Source organism: Benincasa hispida, chromosome 12 (assembly GCF_027475165.1).
Source record: "Benincasa hispida cultivar pf3 chromosome 12, pf3_genome.v1.1, whole genome shotgun sequence".
Lineage (NCBI taxonomy): Eukaryota > Viridiplantae > Streptophyta > Magnoliopsida > Cucurbitales > Cucurbitaceae > Benincasa > Benincasa hispida.
Window position 1 is genome coordinate 10,826,577 of NC_143489.1, and position 22,996 is coordinate 10,849,572.

Below are 22,996 nucleotides of genomic sequence, written 5' to 3' on the forward strand. Positions count from 1 at the left end.
GCCCCATACCTGACCGAAATCCAATAACTAGGGCAAGTTTATTGAAGAAATGTTCATTAACATCTTTATTGATAATAGAATGTGTTTAACTTTATAAACTGCAAGTTTTAAGACACAGAACCCAACAATACTCCCACTTGGACTAAAAATCTAGTGGATCAATATATATACAAATATGCAATATTGAGTTTTAGGACACACAACCCAACAATACTCCCCATAAAATAATTTAGACTCGAATGACTCCAAATAAATTACAGTGATCCTTATTCGTTCATGTATTGACATGAGGAGTGGGAGTGTCCTATGCAATGAGTTTGCCTAAGATCGGACCAAGAAATAAGTCACACTTACTTTATAAATGTTGTTTATGTTGAGGATGATGCCTTAAACTCTCGTTGGGTCCTGTAGTTTGTAAACACAGTTTTGAACAAACGCTTGTGATGTATAATATATGATATTTTCTTCACTTTTGTCTATAAACATTAGATGTTTTATTTTCTTTACTACAAACTAATAAACTAAGATACCTGGTTGTCGTTTGTAACTTAAGCATGTATGTGGAGACATACAGGTGGATCATTCCTTAAGTGATAAACAAAATGGTCTGTAGTATATGGATATATGAGGGAAACCTTAACCAGGTAACACTACAGATGTGGCTCTCTTTGTAGAATAGTTACAAGTGTTATGACTTGCTACAGATGGTCTGTTTCTGATCATTCATGTGAAGACATGTGAGTAGGGGTGTTCTATACAAAGAAGTTTCTATAAGACCGGACCACGAAGTGTTGTAGTCTCGTTATATAACGTTGTTCATGACAGAGACTTTACTTCACTAGGATGACCATAGGTAAAATGACCTCAATCCTGAGTGAGTTGGGAACTCCTGCCTTTGAGGGTGGTCCTTTCATTTGCATGGGTGCGAGTGGCCAGATCTCCAACTCAAACCTACCACTTTGGGGATTCATCTCATTTGGTAGCTAGGAATCCAGCTACACAAGATGGAATTCACTCCTTCCCCGAAGTAGGGGTAAGTAGATAGATTGCTCCCTTAAGGGCTGATTCTGGGGCCTGAACGATGTGGCACCACACACCTTCTCATGGCTCAGAGGTGTCACACATAGTGGGACTATGTTGTATTGTTCATTAGAGGGATCAGTGGTACTTAAGGAGTTAGATGAAACTACAGGGCAAAACGGTAAATTGGCCCGTCTTACGAGCATCTGTGAAGGGTTATCGTACTGTTGATTAGTTATATCCGATGGGCACAGAAATATATCTGTAGTGAGAAGAATACAACTGTCGGTCTATAGTGGAATACCTGGTAGTTAACGGATGGTGGATCTCATGGTTAAAGAGTTTAGTCAGCTATTCACATACTATTAGAGCTTCAAGCTATAAGTCCATAAGGTCCCCTTGGTAGCTCAATGGATTCAAGTTGAGAATCAGTTTTTGGGTCTAAAGTGTTCAAATTGACAAGAAAGGATTCGATTTTATATGATATAATTGAACAGGTTAATTGTATATGATATAGTTGATATGATGTCTGAGATACATTATTTGGAAAAAAATGATATAAATATGATTTATATTAAGTAGAGGAGAAAAAGACTATGGTTCATATGTTGCATTTGATGTGAAATTAAACCATAGGTTAATAAATATAATATAATTATATTTATTATTTAATTTTTACAATTATAGTATAATTGTGCTTATTTTTTCTCCGTAATCGAATGATAGTGGGAGGTTACATTCAGTTTTCGTAACTGAACGATAAAATGAAAATTATTTTCATTTTTCAAGTAGATCAGACATTCGCTCACGTTTTGTGTATACTGCCTATCGCATAGCAAACCGAGAGTCTACACGATAGCTCAACATTTCTAAACGATCGTATACATGCGCGCAGTTTACTAAACAATTGCATAGGATTTGCTAAATGACCGTCTAGCTTTTTCCTAAATGATCGTGCGCCGAGCATTTATTAAAAAATCGTCTATACGATCACGACGCTTTTACTAAACGATCGTGTACCTCTCCTAAACGATCAATCCTCGTCTGTACGATAGACGTCTACCTTCTCCCACTTGCTTGGTCGTAGTATACGATTATCTCTTCCTCCTTCCCTCTACCAAATCCAACAGAGCCCACACCTCCTAGATTCTCACACCGAGAATACCGAGGGTTCTAAGTGGTAGTGTATGCCTTGCTGCCGAGTTCGTGAGGAGTCCGTCCGTAGGTAGACGATTTGGTGGATGACTTGCTTGGACATTCTCAGCGAGAGCGTGAGGAGTAGTCCTTGGACGAGAACGAGTCTTCTGTGAAGAAAGGTTCTTCAACTGATACGTACTTTGTTCTCTTTGTTGTTTAAAGTTTCAAAGTATGCCTGTAATTTATTGTTAAATGCATATCGAGTCTTGGATTGTGAATGCGGTAATTTTGTCACAATGAGTTTTGAATGATATCACTTATGCACAGTGGTACTCTTTGATAGTTTACTGTTTAAGACTGACTATTTTGCTTCGATGACTTAGGTAACTCAATCTTAATCCTCAGGTAACTATGAACTCTTGTTTATTCAGAATTATTCATAGATTTACATGGGTGATGGTTGGCTCAATTCAACAGCGCTAACTCAATAAGCCTTCCATTTCAAGGGTAAGATTGGGTAGATAGCTGGGGACATAGGGTGCAAGACGAAATTCACGTCTACCCAATTTAGGGATAGGAGAAAGGTTGTTCTCTTAAGTAACTGAATCCAAGTCTTGAACAAGGGGCCCCACCCTCTCATTGGCTCGAAAAGGATCCGATTTAGTGATTGGATCATAAACCAATTGTTCATTAGAGGATCAGTATGAACTTAAGGAACAAGATGTAATATCGGGGGTAAAAGAACATATTGACCTAGTTGTTATTATGAACAACCTATGAAGGGTCGACTTACTGGTTATGGTTAAATCATGTAGACACAAATACATCTACAGTAAGGAGAGTACAACCATCGAGCTATAGTGGTTTTACTTGATGGTTATCGAATACTGATTAATTTGATTTAAAGAGTTTTAGCCAATTAATCTCAAATCATTGGAGCTCACAATTTGTAGGTCCATAAGGTCCCTCTACTAGCTCGTAAAACATGAACACCTTGAATTATTAAATTGAGTGAATTTGGAATGATATCAATTTGAATTTTTCAAATTGAATTTCAATTTGAAAATGTTCAACTTCAAATTAGGGTTTGAATTTGAATAGATTCAAATTTGAATTAGGGTTTGTATAATTATATATGATATAATTAACATTTAATTTATTGAAATTAAACAAAATTGGAGAGTTTATAATATTTAACTAATGATTTAAATATAAATTACATGAATCAGATTCATGTTGAAAATTAGGTATAATTAATTTAATATTTGATATTAAATTAATTAATTAATTAAATATGTTTAATTAATTATAAATTCAATATTAATTCCAATTTTTATTCAATTTGAGAAATGAGATTTTTATTTGATTAAATTATGAATTGATTAAGTCATGTTTTAATTAATTGAGAATTAATTGAAATTGGAAATTGGAAATTTCGAAAAATAGAGAAAGTGGGGTTTTCCCACATTTCCTTCTAGTGGGAAGTGTCTCCTTCACTTCAATCCACAAACCCCACTTGAGATTGCAACTTGGAGTTGGCATGAAGATGTTTGTTGAGTATTTGCATTGGAGAGGTGAATAAAACTCCTGAATTTTGAGTTTTATAGATAAGAAAGCTGAAGAAAAGTTCTTCTGCACTCATCTTCTTCTTCCGCTCAAACCCAGAAAAACAATTTCACAAATTCACTCAAATTCGAGTTCCACCAATCAAATTCAAGGTTGAGAATAATAGAGAAGATCTCTTGGGGGTTCACTAACAATTTGGAGCTAAATTGACGTGAAGAGTAGCTTAAATTTGGGAGAATTCATCAAAAGTATGTGAAACTTGCTTTTGATTTTCTGAAATAACATGCTTTAAAGCTCAAATTAAATGTAATTAAAGTGCTTATTGATTCTATTTGCTTCGGTTGCATGCTTGTGTGTTCCATCAATTTTGTATCAAAGCGTGATTTAAGCACTCAATTAACATTAATTTGAGTTTTGGTTGGAGAATTTCTGAAGTTGCATGTTTATGGACTGATATGGATGTTTTTTTCAGCTTTGGCATTAGATTTTTCTTTGATTTTCAAGTTAAATTTGTAATTGGCTCTTGATTGATGAGCTTAAATGTGTGCTCTAGGGTCTGTAATTTATTTGGAGTCATTAAGTTCGAATTAGGTTGTAATTTGGTGTTTGACGCAAGCGAGGTCGTGGAGCAGATTCTGGACAATAGCCTTTTATCCAAGCAGCGTTGCAACACTGCTCATATTGCTGAATGAGTTTGAGCCAACTGGACGATTGAGCAAGCAAGTTTTCCACCGAGCGTCGTGCAGCAAGTTGGACCGGTCGAGTAGTGAGGATCGAGGACTGAATTAGTTTGCTAAGCGAGGATGAATGAGGAGGGTCGGTTTGATTAGTTTTTCTCCAGGTCTGGTCTAGTTCAACCTCAAATGGTTTTTGGCTGGTCTGGTTTAGGCTCTTTCGGTCTATTTCAGCCTCAATACGGTCTGATTCAACCATCTTTGGAATGGTTCCACCCATTTTGATGACTTGGAGGATCAGTTCGAGCAGTTCGAGTCTGGTTTGGCTCTGTTCGAGCAGTTCCACACCAATTGAAAGTTGTTTTCGGATCGATTTTGTAATAATTTAGTTATTTTGCTTGCTTAGGATCGGTTTTGGCAAAAATTATTGATGAGGTTTAATGGTCACTAAATTAACCTAAATTTTCAAAATACTTTCGGGGACAATCTAATATGTTGCTAAAATTTTTTAATATTTAGCCGCACTGGTTGATATGTTACAAATTATTTTAGTGACGCTGATGTAAATTTCGTTGCTAAAAGGGATATTTTGCAAAATAAGTAATCTTTTAGCAACAAAAAATTTATGCGCTACTAAACATTTGTCACTGAAAATTGATTTTCTTGTAGTGGTGTTTCGTGGAAAGATTATATGAGCATTTTAACATTCACATTTTGTTGGAGTTTTAGGTATTAAAAAAGATGTGTAGAGTTTATAAGTCTGAGATGTTCAACTATGTAATTTATTATTTTGGTTTGGTGTCAGTGGATTTCTAAATGACTTGTGCTATTAACTCAATAGGTTTCTTTTGTTATGTTTGTATATTTAATATGTGTCTAAGTTTTTTTTTTTCATAGGTGTCCATCAAAAGGTACAAATCAACCTTCAAAGGAAATGTCCATTTGGAGATCAAGAGAATCTTAGAAATTACAAGTGAACAAAGAAGGTTTGCAAAATATTTTATTTACTTGCAAAAATAAACATGAAAGTATATTGCTTTGTTTTGTATCATTTGTATACTTTGTTCTAAGAAATGATTACATTGTTTTTTTTTTTTTTGGTAATGTTAATAAATTTATTAAATTTCAATTATGAATGAAAGTCATTGTATTTAATGTGTTATGAAGTATTTAATATGTGTGGGTGAAACTCGAGTCACGAGTTTTATTTTAACACAAATATGAAGAATGATATACAAATTATTCTTGTTGAGAAAAAAATTGTACCTTTTGTAGCCATGAACAAACCTATAAAAAAAATTATATAGCGAAAAAGTGCTATCAAAAGATTATTATAGTAATTATAGCTATTAGAAAAGACTAAATAACCTTATTATAGCATAAGCTTAAAGCTATAAATACTATTTTATAGCGTCAAAAAGTGCTACTATAAGTTAAAGATAGCATATTATTTTAGCAATATAAACATACGATAGTTTTAATAAAAGATATTATTAGATATTTTTATAGCAAAGTAAATAAGCTATATCTTCATATTTTATTATAGCATTCAATATAACTCTTTGAAAAGCTATAAAAAGTCTCAAACTTTTAATAACATTGGCTGTTAAGATCTTCGAAAACGGCTATAAAAGGTTTTTTATAGCCTTTTTCGTTAGCTACCGTATCTCTTATTTCTTTTAGTGAGTACCCAGCAAAACAAATCTCATATTTCCGGTTCAATACATTGGTTTGTCAAAAGTATTTTTTAAAAAAATTAAATTTATTTGATTAAAAAAATATATCTTTAAGCTATTTGACCCATTGTGCATTACAATACCCAATTTCGTGGCTATAAATAAAGGGATTCTTTAGTTTTCCAAAACATTGTGCCATTTCCAAAAAGCTTTTCGTCACAAATCTCTTTTTCACTCCCTCTCTAATACCCATTTGATATTTTGTGTTTATTTATTATATTTTTTTTAAAGAAGGTCTTTCTCTCATTCTATGGAATTAGACTGTATGGAATTTCCATTCCCATTTGGTATTTTTTTTTTTTTTAAGGAAGGTCTTTCTCTCACTCTATGTAATTAGACTGTATGGAATTTCCATTCCCATTTGATATTTTGTGTTTTTTTTTTTTTTTTAAAAGAAGGCCTTTCTCTCACTCTATGGAATTTCCATTCCCATTTGATCAAGCAGATGAGTTATTTCCACTTCCTGCTCTTTGCCCTATAGACCTTTCTGTTCCTCAGTCTTCATTGATACCTTCCAAGAACAAGACTGACAAAAATATCTCTGAAAAGCCCAAAGGCAGCCATCAGCGAAAGTCTCCGAACGCTTCTGATGATATCGATGACGAGAACCCGAGCGAACACAAAAAGAAGAAGATTATCCACAGAGATGTTGAACGGCAAAGAAGGCAAGAAATGTCTACTCTTTATGCCACTCTTCGCTCACTTCTCCCGGTGGAATATCTCAAGGTAAGACTCATAGGTGCCATCAAATGTTATTTTAGTTGTTCTATATTTACATTTTATAAAACTGAAATGCATACAAATCAGAAGAATAACCAAATAACTAAACATCAATCCCTCTCAATGATGAATATCGAGGAACGAAAGAACTCTCTCTAAAAAAAGAGGAAGTTCTAAAAGAAGAAATCAAAGCTACAAAATTATGAGTAGTATTGTTTTCCACTTTAGGAATTTTACAAAAATAAAAAATATTTACCGAAAGAGTAAAAAAGAAAGCCTCCTCCATAAAATATATATAAAGAAACAAATAAACCATTCATAAGTTTGAAATCTTACCATTCCAAAACTTGATAACTTCGATTGAATCTAATTCCACTTCCATCGGAGGATTTTGCTTATCGCAATAAATCAGGATGTGTGTTTTAAACCATCTACAATGCCTTTAGCTTCTAGGACTTTGACGGACCAATTGGTAGATACTGGGATGACCTATCCCAAATAGGGCAGTCATTCAAAATTCATGAATAATCCGACCAAAAATATATTGCAATTATCTTTATGGAGTCTACCTAGTTGTCCAATTAAAATTTACCACATGGAAATAAAAAAAATTTCAATTAATTTTTTATTTTGTACTATGTAATAAATGAGCGTTGCGGGAGTAGATGGCCTAGGTTGCACCTCATTACCTTTTCAATAGTAAACTAAATGCATTCCATCTCTGAAGTTTGAAACTGTACTCTTTTAGTTCAAGTAGTTTTTAAAGACGATTTTAAAAAGTTCCTGAGTAATAATTATTATTATTTTAATTATTAACGTGAATCTTAAATTTAAAGTAGTATTTAAAGAAAGAAGAGTGAAAATATAATTTTTTTAATTATTCATTTAAAATTTAAAATGTAATATCAATATTTAAAATATGAAATAATAATAATATAAATTACCTAATGCCCAAATTCTAATAAACTCAATGATTAGAAGAGTAAATTTTGAAACCTTAGGCTCAAAAATGCCTAGGGAAAACTCAACGACTTGAAAAGATCATTTTATCTAGAATTTAAAACCCATCATTTTTGGCTTTTCATCTCATGAGCAATTAAGAAAAATAATTACATAAATCATTGGTAATATAAATTTTGTTTGTGAAATTACAGGGGAAGCGATCTATATGTGATCACATGCATGAAACAGTGAAATACATAGAACATATGCAAAGCAAGATTCAGAAGCTAACAAAGAAGAGAGATGAGCTGAAAAAGGACATTGAGGATGATTCCAACATTAGTACAATCGAAACGTTAAACTCCTCGAAAAGGGACAGTGTTGTAGTGAAGCCAAGACATGGAGGATTTCAAATTCTTTTAGACACAGCCACTCAACATAGGCTCCCACTTTCGAACCTTATCAAATTTCTAATTACTGATCAGAGGCTACAAATCGTCAGTTGCCACTCCACTAAGATAAACGACAGGTTCCTTCACACCATTGAATCTGAAGTTCTCGTTAATATTGGAACCATCGATGTGTCGGAACTCCAACATAAATTGACCAACTTGGAATATTTTCCATTAGATTAATTGTAGTACTGTCTCTATGATATATATTATTTTTCATTTGTATTACTTTATGTTCATTTATATAACTCCTTAGGTAATTTTACTTTAATTAGATTGACGATTGCAAATTAAAAAAAAAAAAATGTTTTTGTCCTTTTCATATTGATGGAATAAAAACCGTTTCAATGCAAGAAATGGACTCTGTCTCATTCAAAACCATGCATTATTAAATTTTTGTCCATATTTCTATTGAAATTTTTATTCTAAATCGACATTTCTACCATACTCTATAAAATTAATGAAATATTAAAAAAAAAATTGTAACCGAATATGAATATAATATTATAACAATTATTTAAAATATTTATTTATTAATTTAAATATACTTTTGGAAAATTTTTACATCTAGAAAAAAATGTCAAACTATTTATAGAAAAGCAAAAAAAAAAAAAATACTGATAAACACCAATAAACTTCTATCAACGTCTATCAGTGATAGACTTATATCAGTTTCTATCACTAGAGTATCAATGATAACTTCTATTAGTTTCTATCTTTGATAGATACTGATAGACTTCTATCATCCTCAATCAAAGATAGACTTCTATCAGTTTTTATCACTGATAGACATTATTTTGTATAAATAGTTTCCCTTATTTTTCTATTTCAATTTTTCTATTTTTTGAAAATCTCCCTATATTTTTTGAATTTTTGTTTTTTTTAATTTCGTTTAAATCTATTGGCACCAACATTTTTACAAAATTGAGACTTTGATATTTTTATTGACATTAATAATTTAAACATTGATATATATAGAAAAAATCAATTATGGAATTGTATTAAGTGAAATTATTTTAAATGACAAAACTGCTGAAAAATATTTATAAGTAATAGCAAAATATCACAATCTATCTGCGGTATACTGCGATAGATTACTATATGTGTCTATCATGACATAAATAAACACATATAGAAGTCCATCACAATCTATCGTAGATCAACAATGAAATTTTTTTATATTTATAAATATTTTGGTTCATTTTCCTATATTTTAAAACAACCCTTGTATCAAATTAAAATCTCAAACTAATAATTCTATCCATTGAATTAAACATAGACACTTTACTAGAGATTTATTATGATTGTCACTTAGTTTCAATTTAGAACCAACTAATAATTACCTAAACAAAATTATCGTTCTTCAAAAATTTGGGAGAAATATTGTTGTTAAATTCTTCTCAAGTTAAGAAAAATAGTCGAAGATGAGAAGATGAAAAATTATTACTCATATGAATGATCAATGTGTTTCATTTGATCTCAACCTTTCTCTATGTGATCCTATATACACTCATCCATGCATTTCATTTAGCATTAACTGTGAGAACTTTAAACTGTGGGGAATTTTGTTATTACTTTTTTATTTAAAGGATGCGAAAGGTCAGTAACTACATCCGAACATCTCTATTAGATAGACACATTTTTAGTACCCTCATTATCTATTGTTAAAGATATATCATTAAACACAAATGACAGTACACATCAGTCCTTTAAACTAAAGGTAAGCTCGATAAGCAAGAGAAAGCGATAAAATATTACCTATTACAAAAAGCATGAAGATTGATAACAATTTGAGCAAGACTGTAATTTTTGAAAAACTTGTTTATGTGTGTCCAAATATAAATAATCAAAAAAATCATTTCCCATAGATTGGTAGAGTGTTTATATATATCTTTAAAAGTTTGATTATTACGCTAATTCCGAATGATCCATAGAATAATATCGTTTATTTTGCTATATTAGTGACCATAATTAAATTAACATCTTAGTATATTTGTGATCAAAAGATCTTGGAGATTAAAAGAAAAAAAAAATAGAAGACTAAAATAGTTTCAAAAGAAGGAAAGGAAAAAAAAAAAACACTACTAAATGATATAATTAAAAACGCCAGACGAGGGGATCAGTGGCGTATGGCCATTTTGGGATAATGTGTATGTGGATTACAAAGTTATCTTTGCATTATAAAACAACATTAAATAATTAAAAAAACTTGCTTAAAAAAATAATATTATTGAATAAATAATAAAAAACCATATCTTTGTTCTGACTTTTTAAAATAATAATTATTATTTTTAAAAAAACTTCTAATTATTTATTTTATAGAAACAATGTCTCCTTGATTCCCCTTGAAATTTACTACAAAATTTGAACCAAATATATATTTTTTTAATCTTTGTAATACATCAATGTCTTGCTTGCTTAGAAACATTTACTATTTCAAATTTTGAATGGTGTGAGAAATAAATTTACTTTTATCAACATTGTCTTGTTTTCCAAGTAATATTATAGGTGTCAATTATCTCCTAAAATAGACGGAACTAGTTTCTTGTAGATGTAACATGAGCTTTATTTCATAAGAATTATCCACAGTGCTTCTTCCCTATACATCTTTTTTTTTTAATACGACAAGTTTACCCTCGTTATTAATGTGTGTATTATCTACAAATAAATATTAATTGAATAGAGGGGTTTATTGTAGCTATTAAGAAACTATAGGAAGATAATTGATCAAATTGAAAGTTCATGCATGTGATTATAACAAACCGTATCATTGATGATAGTTTGTGAAATTTTCTCCATTTTTTAATCAAATGTAAAGACATTTGCATTATTTATGTTCCCTAATGATGGGCTTGAGGAAAAAAGAAACGCTTAATAAATTAAAACAAATCGTTCATATAGAAATCTAGTTGAAATTTTCTAGTAGATAAAAAATTAAGAGTAAGATTCACGTCTAGAAAACAAACAAATATGATGATGTAAGACATGATTTAAAAGAATTGTGAATTATTGACGGATGTCATAAAATAATGTCTCAAAATGGGTAATGGTTTGGACCCCAAACTGACGACAATATATGAATCAAATATAGTCATATGCGAGAGAATCTTTGAAATCCCTATTTTATTTGTAAAATTTTGAAAAATAGCAATTTAGATTCATAATTTAAATCTTGAGTCATTAATTAATTGCGGCAATATATCAATTATCCCTTCATTATGTTCTATTTAGATAACTATTATGTGAGACTCATAATTTTATCATCATTAAAACTCTTAAATTTTCATAAATGAATAAATTTAAACTCTCAATCAAAGTTTTATTAAAAAATCATCCATGAATCAATTCTTATAATTCTTTTTATGAATTCAAATATTTAAAAAAATTTACACGTGTAAAAATTGAATGTAAGGTCGATTTTCAAATATAAATTTGAAAAATGATCTAAATAAATTTACTTGTAATATTTTGAATGTTTAGTTGAGACAATTTTATATTCCATGGTATATTTTTCAAACTAAGGCTGAAGAAGAGTGTAAATTTATACAATAAAAAAATTCAAGGTTTTAATTGATACAATCCCCAATGTTCAGGAGTGCTAATTGAAATTTTTTCTTAATTTTTTAATAAATTATTATTTTATCTTTTGTTATATCTATTTGTGTCAAAATGGTTGACCAAATGGTGCATCCTTTCGTGTATGGGTGTAATCTAGACCATAAATATGAAACATCTTATGATCTAACGATAGAGATGTGTTTGAGTCGACAATAATCACATCATGTCTTGTTGCAACTATTCGAATTGAAGTGATTACATGACAAAATATTTTTTTTTCAAGTATGCACAATTGTAATCTATACCATAGATATGAAACATTGCTATCTAATGTTGGATATGTGTTTTAAAGGAGGATTATGTCCTTTGTTCCGTTACAACTAATTAGTGTTAGCATAATTAGTTTATATCTATATTGAATAGATAAACCCTAGGATCGTTCATGCCAAATTGTCAAGAATTTATATGTACAACATTCCATTGACGAATTTATAATGACTCCAAATTGACTCCGAATTGATAATGGCACTAAATGGCTATTATCTTCCTCAACCAAAACTTTGAATGCCCTAAGTAGAATCTTTCTCTACATGGGATTCATGAAAGATTGATTGCTTATTGTTTTGGTATACTGGGGACCATAGTCTATGGTCTCTTTATATACTAGTTCAATTAGGTCTTCCATTAAACCCTAATTAACAAGGAATTGACTCATACTCAATTAGGAATCTAAGGCCTTAATTAGTTAGATCACATAATATGACCCAATCTAATAAAATAACCCAATGTGATAAATTATTAATCCACATACATAGCCCATACTTTAATTAAACATATTATTATTTAAATATATCTAACAATCTCCCAATTGGCCTATGTCTGTGTGCCTGATATAATAAAATCGCATAAACCTAAAGCGCGCATAAACAGGTTATTTCAATAATAAAATTTTCCTTTAGTTCAATATGGTCTATCTCCTGTATTAACACAGAATCAAAGCGGCTTTTGTCACTACCCTCGTAATTAAACCTTCCTTCATCTCCAATTCCAATACATCCAATGACATATATCAAGTATGGATGGATAGCATAGAAACTACATGCAAAGTGATCTAGATCATACCTATTTCCAACTGGTCCAAATTCCTTAGTGAAATCATTCTTAAAACTTTATGCAAAACCGCATTTGCAAAACCGCATGCATGATAAACAAGTTCAGATAATAAAACTTAAACCATCAACTTTATTCTATATAGAAAATAAACAAATTAAGGTTAAAGAACACCTTTAATAATAAACTCCCACTAAACCATTAAATCAAGATAGTGACTGACACCCATGCGAGCAACATGCTCATGAAAAACTTTAGGTGGTAAACTTTTGCGAGCTCCACTATAAGAATTTGGGCTTTAATATCGGTTGAAAAAAGTGAAATCGGATGTATAACGTCGATTTTGTTTTTTTTTTTTTAAAGCAGATCTTTAATGTCGGTTTTAAACCGACATTGTAGGGGCACCATTAATGTCAGTTTTAAACTGACATTAAAGACCCGTTTAATTTTTCCCTTTTCACTCTCCCCCTATTTTCTTTTTCCTCTCATTCTCACACTTCCCTCTTTAGACCCTCTTCTTTCTCACATCTCTCTTCCAAACCCTTGCCAATGGGTAGAGTAACCCGCGCAGATCTGTCGTGGTGTAAATCTGGCTTCCATGCAGTTCTGTTCGTCGTGTAACCTGTGCCACCGCACCCAGTCGCCCGAATCCATATGTCGTCGTTCGTCGTTCGATCTAAAGTTCTCCTTTCGTCATTCGTCCAGATCAGTATGCTCTTCTTCTCTTTCCTCTCTTAAACTCACAACAATTTTTGTTCTTATGTTACGCTTTTCAACTGTTTGTATAAATGTCTCAATGTTATGCCGCTCAACTTTCCTCTCAATGCTAGACGATTGTGTAGATATGCGCGGGCACTGGACGATCATGTAGGCTGGCGCTGGACGATCATCGATTGCTGGACGATCGTATAGCAGATGCACGGGCATTGGACGACCGTATAGCAGATGTGCGGGCACTGGACGATCGTGTAGGCGGGCGTTGGACAATCGTCGATCGTGTAGGCGGGTGCTGGACGATTGTATAGCAGATGCACGGGCATTGGACGACCGTATAGCAGATGCGCGGGCGCTGGACGATCGTGTAGGCGGGCGTTGGACAATCGTCGATCGTGTAGGAAGACGTTGGACGATCATATAGCAGATGCGTGGGTGCTAAGTGATAGACTACACGATGGCGCTACGCATGGGCATGAGCGCTAGACAATAGCCGTGCTGCGCTAGACGATGAGCAAATGCACTGATCTGTGTGCCATCGTCCATCGTTCGATATGAAGTCCAGATCTAAAGATCTGAAGTTCGTCATTTGTCGTTCATCCAGATCAGTATGCTATTCTTCTCTTTCTTCTCTTAAACTCACAGCAATTTTTTTTCTTATGTTACACCTCTCAACTGTTTGTGTAAATGTCTTAATGAAAGTCGGCTGCAGTTTCACTAAAATATGTCTCTTTGCTCCTAGATTTAGGCCTACTTTTTATGTGTCTATGACTTTTGAAATTCGATTTGATTAATGGTTTTGTTGTATATGATACATTTGTTGAAGTATTGGCAAGAGGCATTGCCAAGAGTTGCTCCTGCATTTGGTATGCTTGAGCAAGAGCAGTGAAAGTGAAATGTTGAGTGCAAGGCGCTGGGTAGACGAACGTGTAGCAAATGGGTAGTGCCACACGATGAGGTAGGATATCGTGTAGGCGGGCGCTGGACGATCGTGTATCAATGCGGGAAGCTAAACGATGAGGTAGACAATCGTATAGCAGATACGCGGAGTTAAGCAATGCGTAGACGACCGTGTAGATATGCGCGGGCACTAGACGATCGTATAGCAGATGCGCAAGCGCTGGACGATCATGTAGGCGGGTGCTGGATGATCGTATAGCAAATGCGTGGGCGCTAAGCGATAGATTACACGATGGCGTTATGCGATGGGCATGAGCGCTAGACGATAGTCGTGATGTGCTAGACGATGAGCGGACGCGCTACACGATAGGCAGAATGCTAAGTGATAGGCGATGACGTTAAGCGATAGGCGAATGCGCTAGATGGTAAGTCGTTAGTGCTAAATAATGGAGGTAAACGATAGGCGCAGTAGCTAAACGATAGCCTATGCATGAGATCGTTTTCCTGAACGATTGAGCTACACGATGGGCCACTGGAGCTAAGCGGTAGATGTAGGAACTAAACGATTGATTGGCTTGAGAACATGTGCATTATGCTATTGAGTTTTAAATACAGTAAAAGAATGTTTGACTCACAGTTTTAATAAGTTTTAGTTGATGACTCATAGTTTTAAAAACAAGATTCTCTCATTTATTCAACTATTGAGTTTTCATGTTTTGCAGGTGCAACAAAGGAGTAAAGATTTGGTATCACAACCTCCTTCTGCTTTTTCTTGGGGAACTCTAGTAAAGAATTTTTCCTTGAATGTACCATTTATACACATTCCTAATAAACACGATTAGTTGAATATGATTTCTAATCATATTTTCACTTTCAATCTTTTGTCTTAAACCTTATTTGTTTGTGATCATTTGAACAACAGTGGTCAGACAAAGATGTCTATAACCAGACACTGTTGAAGCTGGGGGGGTCTGGACAGTAAACTCATAATGTTTGTAAAATCATAATATTTGTATTACTTGTAATTTGTGTTTTCAAAGGCTAAATTATTGTATGGCCTTTTAAATTATAATTTTATAGCAGAATTTGTGGATTAAATGTAATAGTTTTGCAATCTATACATAATTAATATGTCATAGCCACAACATTCGATGATGATGTGTCATGTTATACTTTTTGATCAAAAAATGGATTCGGCAACGGAATTTAAAAAAAAAATCAGACAGATTCGAGCTTCAATGTCAGTTAAGAGTTTTTTTAAAAAAAACACAGGCTTTAATGTCGGTTGGAAATTTCACTGAAGACCTTTAATGTAGGTTGCAACCGACATTAAAGCTCGAATTTCTTCTATTCAAAGCTATAAGACTTGATCGTAGTGTCAAGTCTTATATTCTAGGATCTAGATGCTTGTTTTAACCCATAAATGGATCTTTTAAGCTTACAAACTTTTTGTTCTTGACTCTGTTCAATGAACCCTTTTGGTTGAGATATGAAAATACTTTCGTCAAGATGGTCATTCAAGAAAGTTGTCTTGACATCCATTTGCCATATTTCATAGTTATAATATGCGGCAATGTATAAAAGTATTCTTATTGATTTTATCATCGCAACAAGAGAGAAGGTTTCTTCATATTCAACCCCCTCTGTTTGTGTCAAACCTTTTACCATAAGTTTGCCTTTATATGTTTGTTCCTTGCCAGTTTGGTCTCGTTTTCTCTTGTATATCCATTTAAAACCTATAGGTTTAACCCCATGTGGTTTATCTACAAGTTCTCAGACAGAATTGAAGTACATCGACTCCATTTCCATGTCCATGGATTTTATCCATTGTCCTTTATCAACGTCATCCATTGCCTGTTTAAAGGTTAATGTATCCTATAGGCCATAATCAGGTATGATGTTCTGAGTTTCTGTTAAACCATGTAGTGTTCAGGCTGATGAACAACTCTCCCACTACATCAAGGCATTCTCAATTCTTGAGAAGAATTTGATGGGGCAACAACTATTGTTGATGGACCAGCTTGATCAATAACTTTTGTTGATTTGTCTGTAGTATCTTTGGTCATTTCGTTCAATACTAGTTTACTGCGAGGTTAATGATTTCTACTATGATCTTCTTTCAAGAATATAGCATTTTTCGATACAAATACTTTATCTTCTTAGGGATCATAGAACAATCCACCTTTAGTTTCTTTAGGGTATCCTAAAAATAGGCATAATTTTGAACATCGTTCCAAGTTCTTAGGATTTTGCACCAATACATATGTCGGGCATCCCCAGATTCTGAAGTGATATAAACTACTTTTACGTCCTCTCCATAACACATACGGTGTTTCTGAAAAACTTTTTGAGGGAACCATGTTGAGAATATATACGGTAGTCTGTATAGCATACCCCCAAAAGAACTGAGGTAACTGAGTATAACTCATCATCGAACAAATCAAACCATGTCTAATAAGGTTTGATTTCTTCTTTCTACAACACCATTTTGTTGTGATGTTTCAGGTACTGTGAGTTGGGATTGAATTCCATGATCTACTAAATAGTTCTGGTTGTAAATCCATATAATCACCGCCTCGATCTGATCGAAGTTTTTAAATTCTTTTACCTAATAAGTTTTCAACTTCCGTCTTAAATTCTCTGAACTTTTCGAGAGTTTCAGACTTATGACTCATTAAGTAAATATAGTCATATCATGATCAGTCATCAACAAAATTGACGAAATATTCATATCCACCTCAAGCTTTTACATTTATCGGACCACAAAGATCTGAATGTATAAGTTCAAAGGGTTCTTTAGCATGAACACCTTTTCTAGAAAAAGTTCTTCTAGCCATTTTTGCTTCAAGACACGATTCACACAAGGGAAAGAATTGTCTTCGATCTAATTTAGATGAACGTTTTTAACTAATCTCTTAATCTTGTTGAAATTTATGTGACCAAGTCTGAGGTGTCAAAGATAGCCATTAGAAGAAATTTTTCGTTTTTTATTTTGAGTTTCTATTGTTTTAAACATCTCTATATTTAAAATGGCTTTTGCTATAGTTGGTTTAAATATATACAAGCCATTTTCAAGTCTAGCAGAAGAAATATGAACCTCTTGAAAAAACGAACACTTCATTAATTTCAAAAGATACTTTATACATATTTTCTAACAGACAAAATATGGACATCAAGTGTTTTTTTTTTTTTTTCATTTTGGGTACATAATACATTTTTTTTAACAAAATAAAAGATTCTCTAAAATATAACTTAATATCTCCCACTGCTTCGGCTGAAATGACTTCTTTTGTTCCAACCTTGAAAGTCACTTCGTGTTCTGAGAATTGAGTCTAAGAACTAGTTTCCTATAGAAAAGTGCAAACATGGTTAGTGGTACCTGAATCTAATATTCAGGTTAAGTGAGAACTTTCTATTAAGCATGTTTCAATTACAAGTAAATCTGTTTTACCTTGTTTTTCTTTTTCTACTCTCGTTTCAGCTAGATATTTTGGACAGTTGTGTTTCCAATGCCTGTCTTCTCCATAATGAAAACATTTTTGTTTAGAAGCCTTGGTTTTCTTACCAACAGGTTTCTTCTTCCTTTTTCCCTTCTTCTTCATTTGGATACTTTTATCTTTAGAAGAGGAAGGGACAAACTTTTTTTTGTCTGAAGGCTTCATTCTCGAAGATGATCCCTTCATAATATTTTTCTATGAAACAACATTTACTTCACTTTATTTTAACTTCATCATTGATTGGTAGGTCTGGAGTTCGTTCAATAGAGTAATCAGATTGTAATTAATCTTATTCATTATGACATTAGGTCGAAAGGTCAAGAAGTTGTATAATCAAGTTTGACATTACTGAAAAATAAACAAATTCTATTAAATTTGTGCATTTAAAATCATTTTTAGCAAAAAGTAATAAAATACACATATTTCTTTATTTATTTGCAATGATGCTTTAGTGAGTTAGAATAGATGCTACAGAAGGGCAATCAAATATTCTTTTACTGAAGTAAGACAATCTTGACAAAATACTATATCCAGAATAACTCTTATTCCTATAGTTGTTTGGTTACCATTTTTTGGTCAAGAACTTTTACTAACATTTAGTAACTTTTGTAAGTGTGATCAGCCATTTTCAGAATTTATAAAACGATATGAACATTTCCCTGAATTAGAAGACAATGTTCAAGACGGAATTATAAAATCATATTCATTTATGAAGCTTAGGTTGTTCCAAATCCTATGTTACCCTCTGAAGGGAACATCGCGGTTAACGACTAGCTAGGACTGCCTGAAAATGATAACAGTCGCAACATAGGAATCTCATGGTTCAAACTAATGGAGGAGATCGTAGGATATGTTGACACATTTCTTTCACCCACTTACTATGAACTACTTCCCCCATTCACCTTGTGACCCATGCAAACACTTTTCAAATGGAGTAATTGCGGTAAAAGCGACAGAAAGCCGAGTATGGATCTTACGGTGTGAACTCTTGAGGACGTGAGAGTTAAAAACAATATATCAAATATATTATTAATCTCCCATTGAAGTGTTCTAACTATTTGAATATTCTTTTACTTAGGTATATGATGACATGGAAATGGAATGTTGTTATGCATGCATTGTGACGATAGATAATGTGCTATAAGCTCATGCTGCCATAAACTTGTAACGCTAAAAATGGAATGTCATGTTGTGTTATCGCTTATGCACACTACTTCTAAATATGCGTTGTTAATGATATACTTGTAGTATGCGATAGAGTAATGCGTGTCACAAGTTTCCTTGCGCTGAAACCAAGTATAATTCCAACGCAAGTTTCTCAGAATAATCCGAGGTCAAACACAAGGATTGTTTTCGTTAATGTGTTACTTTTGTGATACATGTGACCGGGTTTTACAATTAATAAAGAATTGGTTTATATAGGAATCTAAAGTACGATGAAAATAAAGTTGCGTTGATAAAATAAATTTGCGTTGAAAATAAAATCCTAAACTAATATGATACAAGATACAAGATACATGATACATGATACTGAGGTTGAGACTGACTGTGAAGTTATACAAAGGATCGTGGTATGCGATGACAAGTCTTTATGGATGAATCAGAAAGAGAAAGAGTAAATAGTAAAAATAACGCAAGTTTGTCAATTGTGTTAAAGATGTGACTAAGGTTCCGCTTTCCCTTGGCGTACACCTCTCGATGATCGGCCGCGTTCCCATATCTCTATGATGAAACAGGGATGAATGTGATGAATGCAAGGTTGCTTCCATCTCTGGAAGTACCTCTCGCTTTAGTTAACGCATTCTTCCAACCCTCTCTCAATAGATGGAATAACATCTTCGCTTCTGCTCTCCCAGGTGAAGATGTTGTCAAGTATGCTTTAGCTAAACTTAATTATTTCCTTAACGCCAATTAATTTACTCGCTAATTTTTGCTATTTACCCAGGGAATTAGGGAAATATTATGGAGAAAATGGATTATGGATGAGCGAAAATAGATAGAGAGATGATAATGGAAATGATCATAAAATTTAATACTAAGGTTAAGCGTTCGATACATGGTGTGAATGAGAGAGTAAATAAGATGAGTACAAGTGATGAAATAGATATTTAGAGACAAATACAGAAAGAGTGTCAATGTCTTGATATAGATCTGAACGGAGATTATGCTTGTCGACGTGTGGAAGTAATGGAGAAGAGAGCTTCCCTCTCAGGCTTGCTCCTTTTTTAGAAATGACCTTCGTACATAGCTTCAACGGCGGGGATTGGAAGGATTCTTTTCCCGTAGACACACCTCTCGGCCTTGTCTCATGATTATCTCGGATCTACTCTAGAAATTGCTTCATAACAGTCTCTCTCTTAGATCAGTATATACACGTTTCTATGTATTCAATTATATCTTTCAATGAAATTGCAAAAGCTATTTATAAGCGAAGCTTGACTCTTTGCATTGTGGTCCCTACTTTATGGTTAAGGTAGTTCCTGAAATGGTGGAGTGGATATTCTTTTTGTTACGTAATCAATCCCGTCAGGAATGCACAACTGCCAGCTGTACACGCGTCAGAATCCTCCGTATTTGCGTTGCTCTTTACATCTTCGATCCATCGCCGCATGCAGTGTTGGTTTTTATTACCACATGCGGTTGAATTTGCGTTGATCGCTAGACTCTTGATCGATTGTCGCATGCACCGTCATTGCATTAATCATTTCTTCATTCTTGATTGATGGGCACAATGCGATGTAGATGCGTTGTTCACTTTTATCTTTGAGCCATGAACGCATGCGGTGATTGATTTCCTGCAAAACAGAACTGAAACATTCTCTTCTACCATCGCAATGGTGTTAGTGGGTGTATTGACAACAATTTATAATTCTCGCATTTCTTAGCCAATTTCTATACTATCGACACCACTTTTCTTTCTTTTAGTCGTAATATCTAAATAAAAAAATATAAATAACTTGTATTTCTACTAGTTATTAGTATATTCCAGCTAATTTTAAACAACCTAAGTCTATATAATTTTATCCAAATATATCGTTTATATTTGGATTTTAACCTACGATGTTTAGGTGTTAAACCAATTTTAAACCTCACACCGCTTACACAAGCTCATAAAATTGGTTAATAATGCTCAATATTTTTGTCATAATCTCCAGGTAGGAGGTGTTACATAAACCGTCAACTTAAGTACCTCCAACCTTAGATAGGATTATTAAACCGATTGAGTTTGTAAGAAAACTTTATTAGATAATGACCTATTTTAACTATTAAAACAAGTGGTTAACCTAAGTGAGCATGTTGTTTAACTTTGTTATGGATTTTAATGTCTAATCCAATTTTATAACACTTTATAAAAAAAAAAATAGACATGCTTTCAATCCATAACATACATCAAAGGCATTCAAAATTAACATAACACTTATATTAAATTTAAGAAACCCTAAACATGTATACTGTATATTATAACTAACTTAGAACAAAATATTATGCAACATGCTTTCCTATGGTGGGATTTTAAATCTAAATGACATACTATATACTCAAACATGTTTAACTCAAATATAATATACATCACATGCATAAAATAATTAAACAACACCAATATGGTTCCACTTGGGCATCCTAAACAAGCAAAATAACTAAAATAATACAAAATAGGTAAAAAAAAATAGCTTCGATTTGATGAAGGATCGCTTGAACTGACCCGAACCGGACCCGAACCGCCTGAATCAGACCACCACAACTCCAATTAGGGCAGAATCGGAAAAGATATGGCTGAACCAGACCAGATGAAGACTGAACCGGTCAAACCGGATATCCTCCCGCACGAACTAGTTTGCTGACGTGCGTCGTTCTTGACTGAGATGAACACCGTCGTGACACTGCATCCCAGTGTTGCAATGTTGTTCATCACAAACCCCGTGGCATTGCAACACTCGATGAATAGTGTTGCGACGCTTGCCGGCAGAAGCTTTAACCCAGAAATCTGTTACTCGTTCATGCTTGCTTTTCACTTTAATTACAAACTAATTTGGACTTTATTAATTCTAATAAAATTATAGACCCTAGAGCACACATATAAGCTCATCAAACAAGAGCCAATTACAAATTAAACTTCATAATTAAAGAGAAATCTAATACCAAAGTTGAATTTCAATCATATCGGTCACAGAAACATGCAATCTTAGAAATTCACCCACCAAACTCAAATTATCGATAATTGAATGCTTAAATCATGCTCTGACACTAATTGATAGAGTAAATTAACATGCAATGGAAATAATAGAATCAATAACCACTCTAATTACACTTAATTTGAGTTTGAAACATGCATTGAAATAAAATTTCAGAAGAGGGTTTCAAAAACACAACACCTTTGATGAAAATTCTTCAGTTCTAGCTGAAATCCATGAATTGATGCTTCACTCTTTCAGTAGACCACCACAGAGACCTTCTCTACTATTCTCTAGCTTGGATTATGTGGTAAAAACACTAAATTGAGTTGGATTTGAGTGAGATTGAAGAAGGTTTTTAGGGTTCTTAATTTCTACTGAGTTTCTGATTTAAATCTGATTGCATGAAGAGGTAATTGAAGTTAAAACTTCAATTTATAGATGAAGGTCATGTAAATTAGTTAGCATGACTGTTGTCACTTCAATTTTCATTGAAATTGAAGTTGCATGAGGTGTTAAATTGTGTAGGAAAATCTAAGATTGGATTTTCCCACTTTCAAATTTAAATTCAATCAATTTGATTAATTAAATTAAATTAAATCTGATTTTTCAAAAAACTAACTTTAATTTAATTTTATAATTTTGAATTTTCAAAAATCCAAAATTCTAATTAATCAAATTATCAATTTTGAACAAATTTCAAAATTAAATAAAATTAAACAATTAATTAAACTAATTTAATTAATTTAATTTAATATCAAATATTAAATATTATATTTTACCTCATCAAATATTTAA

At 32.8% G+C, this 22,996-nt stretch overlaps 1 protein-coding gene across 1 annotated transcript; it reads left to right on the plus strand.

The window, feature by feature from the left end:
• The first annotated feature begins 6,279 nt into the window (after positions 1-6,279).
• On the plus strand, positions 6,280-8,590 carry LOC120068543 (transcription factor bHLH118-like). The gene is made up of 2 exons (XM_039020360.2): positions 6,280-6,859; positions 8,008-8,590. Exons 1-2 carry the CDS (start codon positions 6,476-6,478, stop codon positions 8,428-8,430), a joined length of 807 nt encoding a protein of 268 aa, XP_038876288.2. The 5' UTR covers positions 6,280-6,475; the 3' UTR covers positions 8,431-8,590.
• Positions 8,591-22,996: the final 14,406 nt, after the last annotated feature.

What these genes read in the sequence shown, in the direction of transcription:
- LOC120068543 (XM_039020360.2), top strand. Translation starts at nt 6,476, where the DNA reads ATGGAATTTCCATTCCCATTTGATATTTTGTGTTTTTTTTTTTTTTTT. An exon ending in TCCCGGTGGAATATCTCAAG is followed by an intron (nt 6,860 to 8,007) that starts GTAAGACTCATA and finishes GTGAAATTACAG; the next exon opens with GGGAAGCGATCTATATGTGA.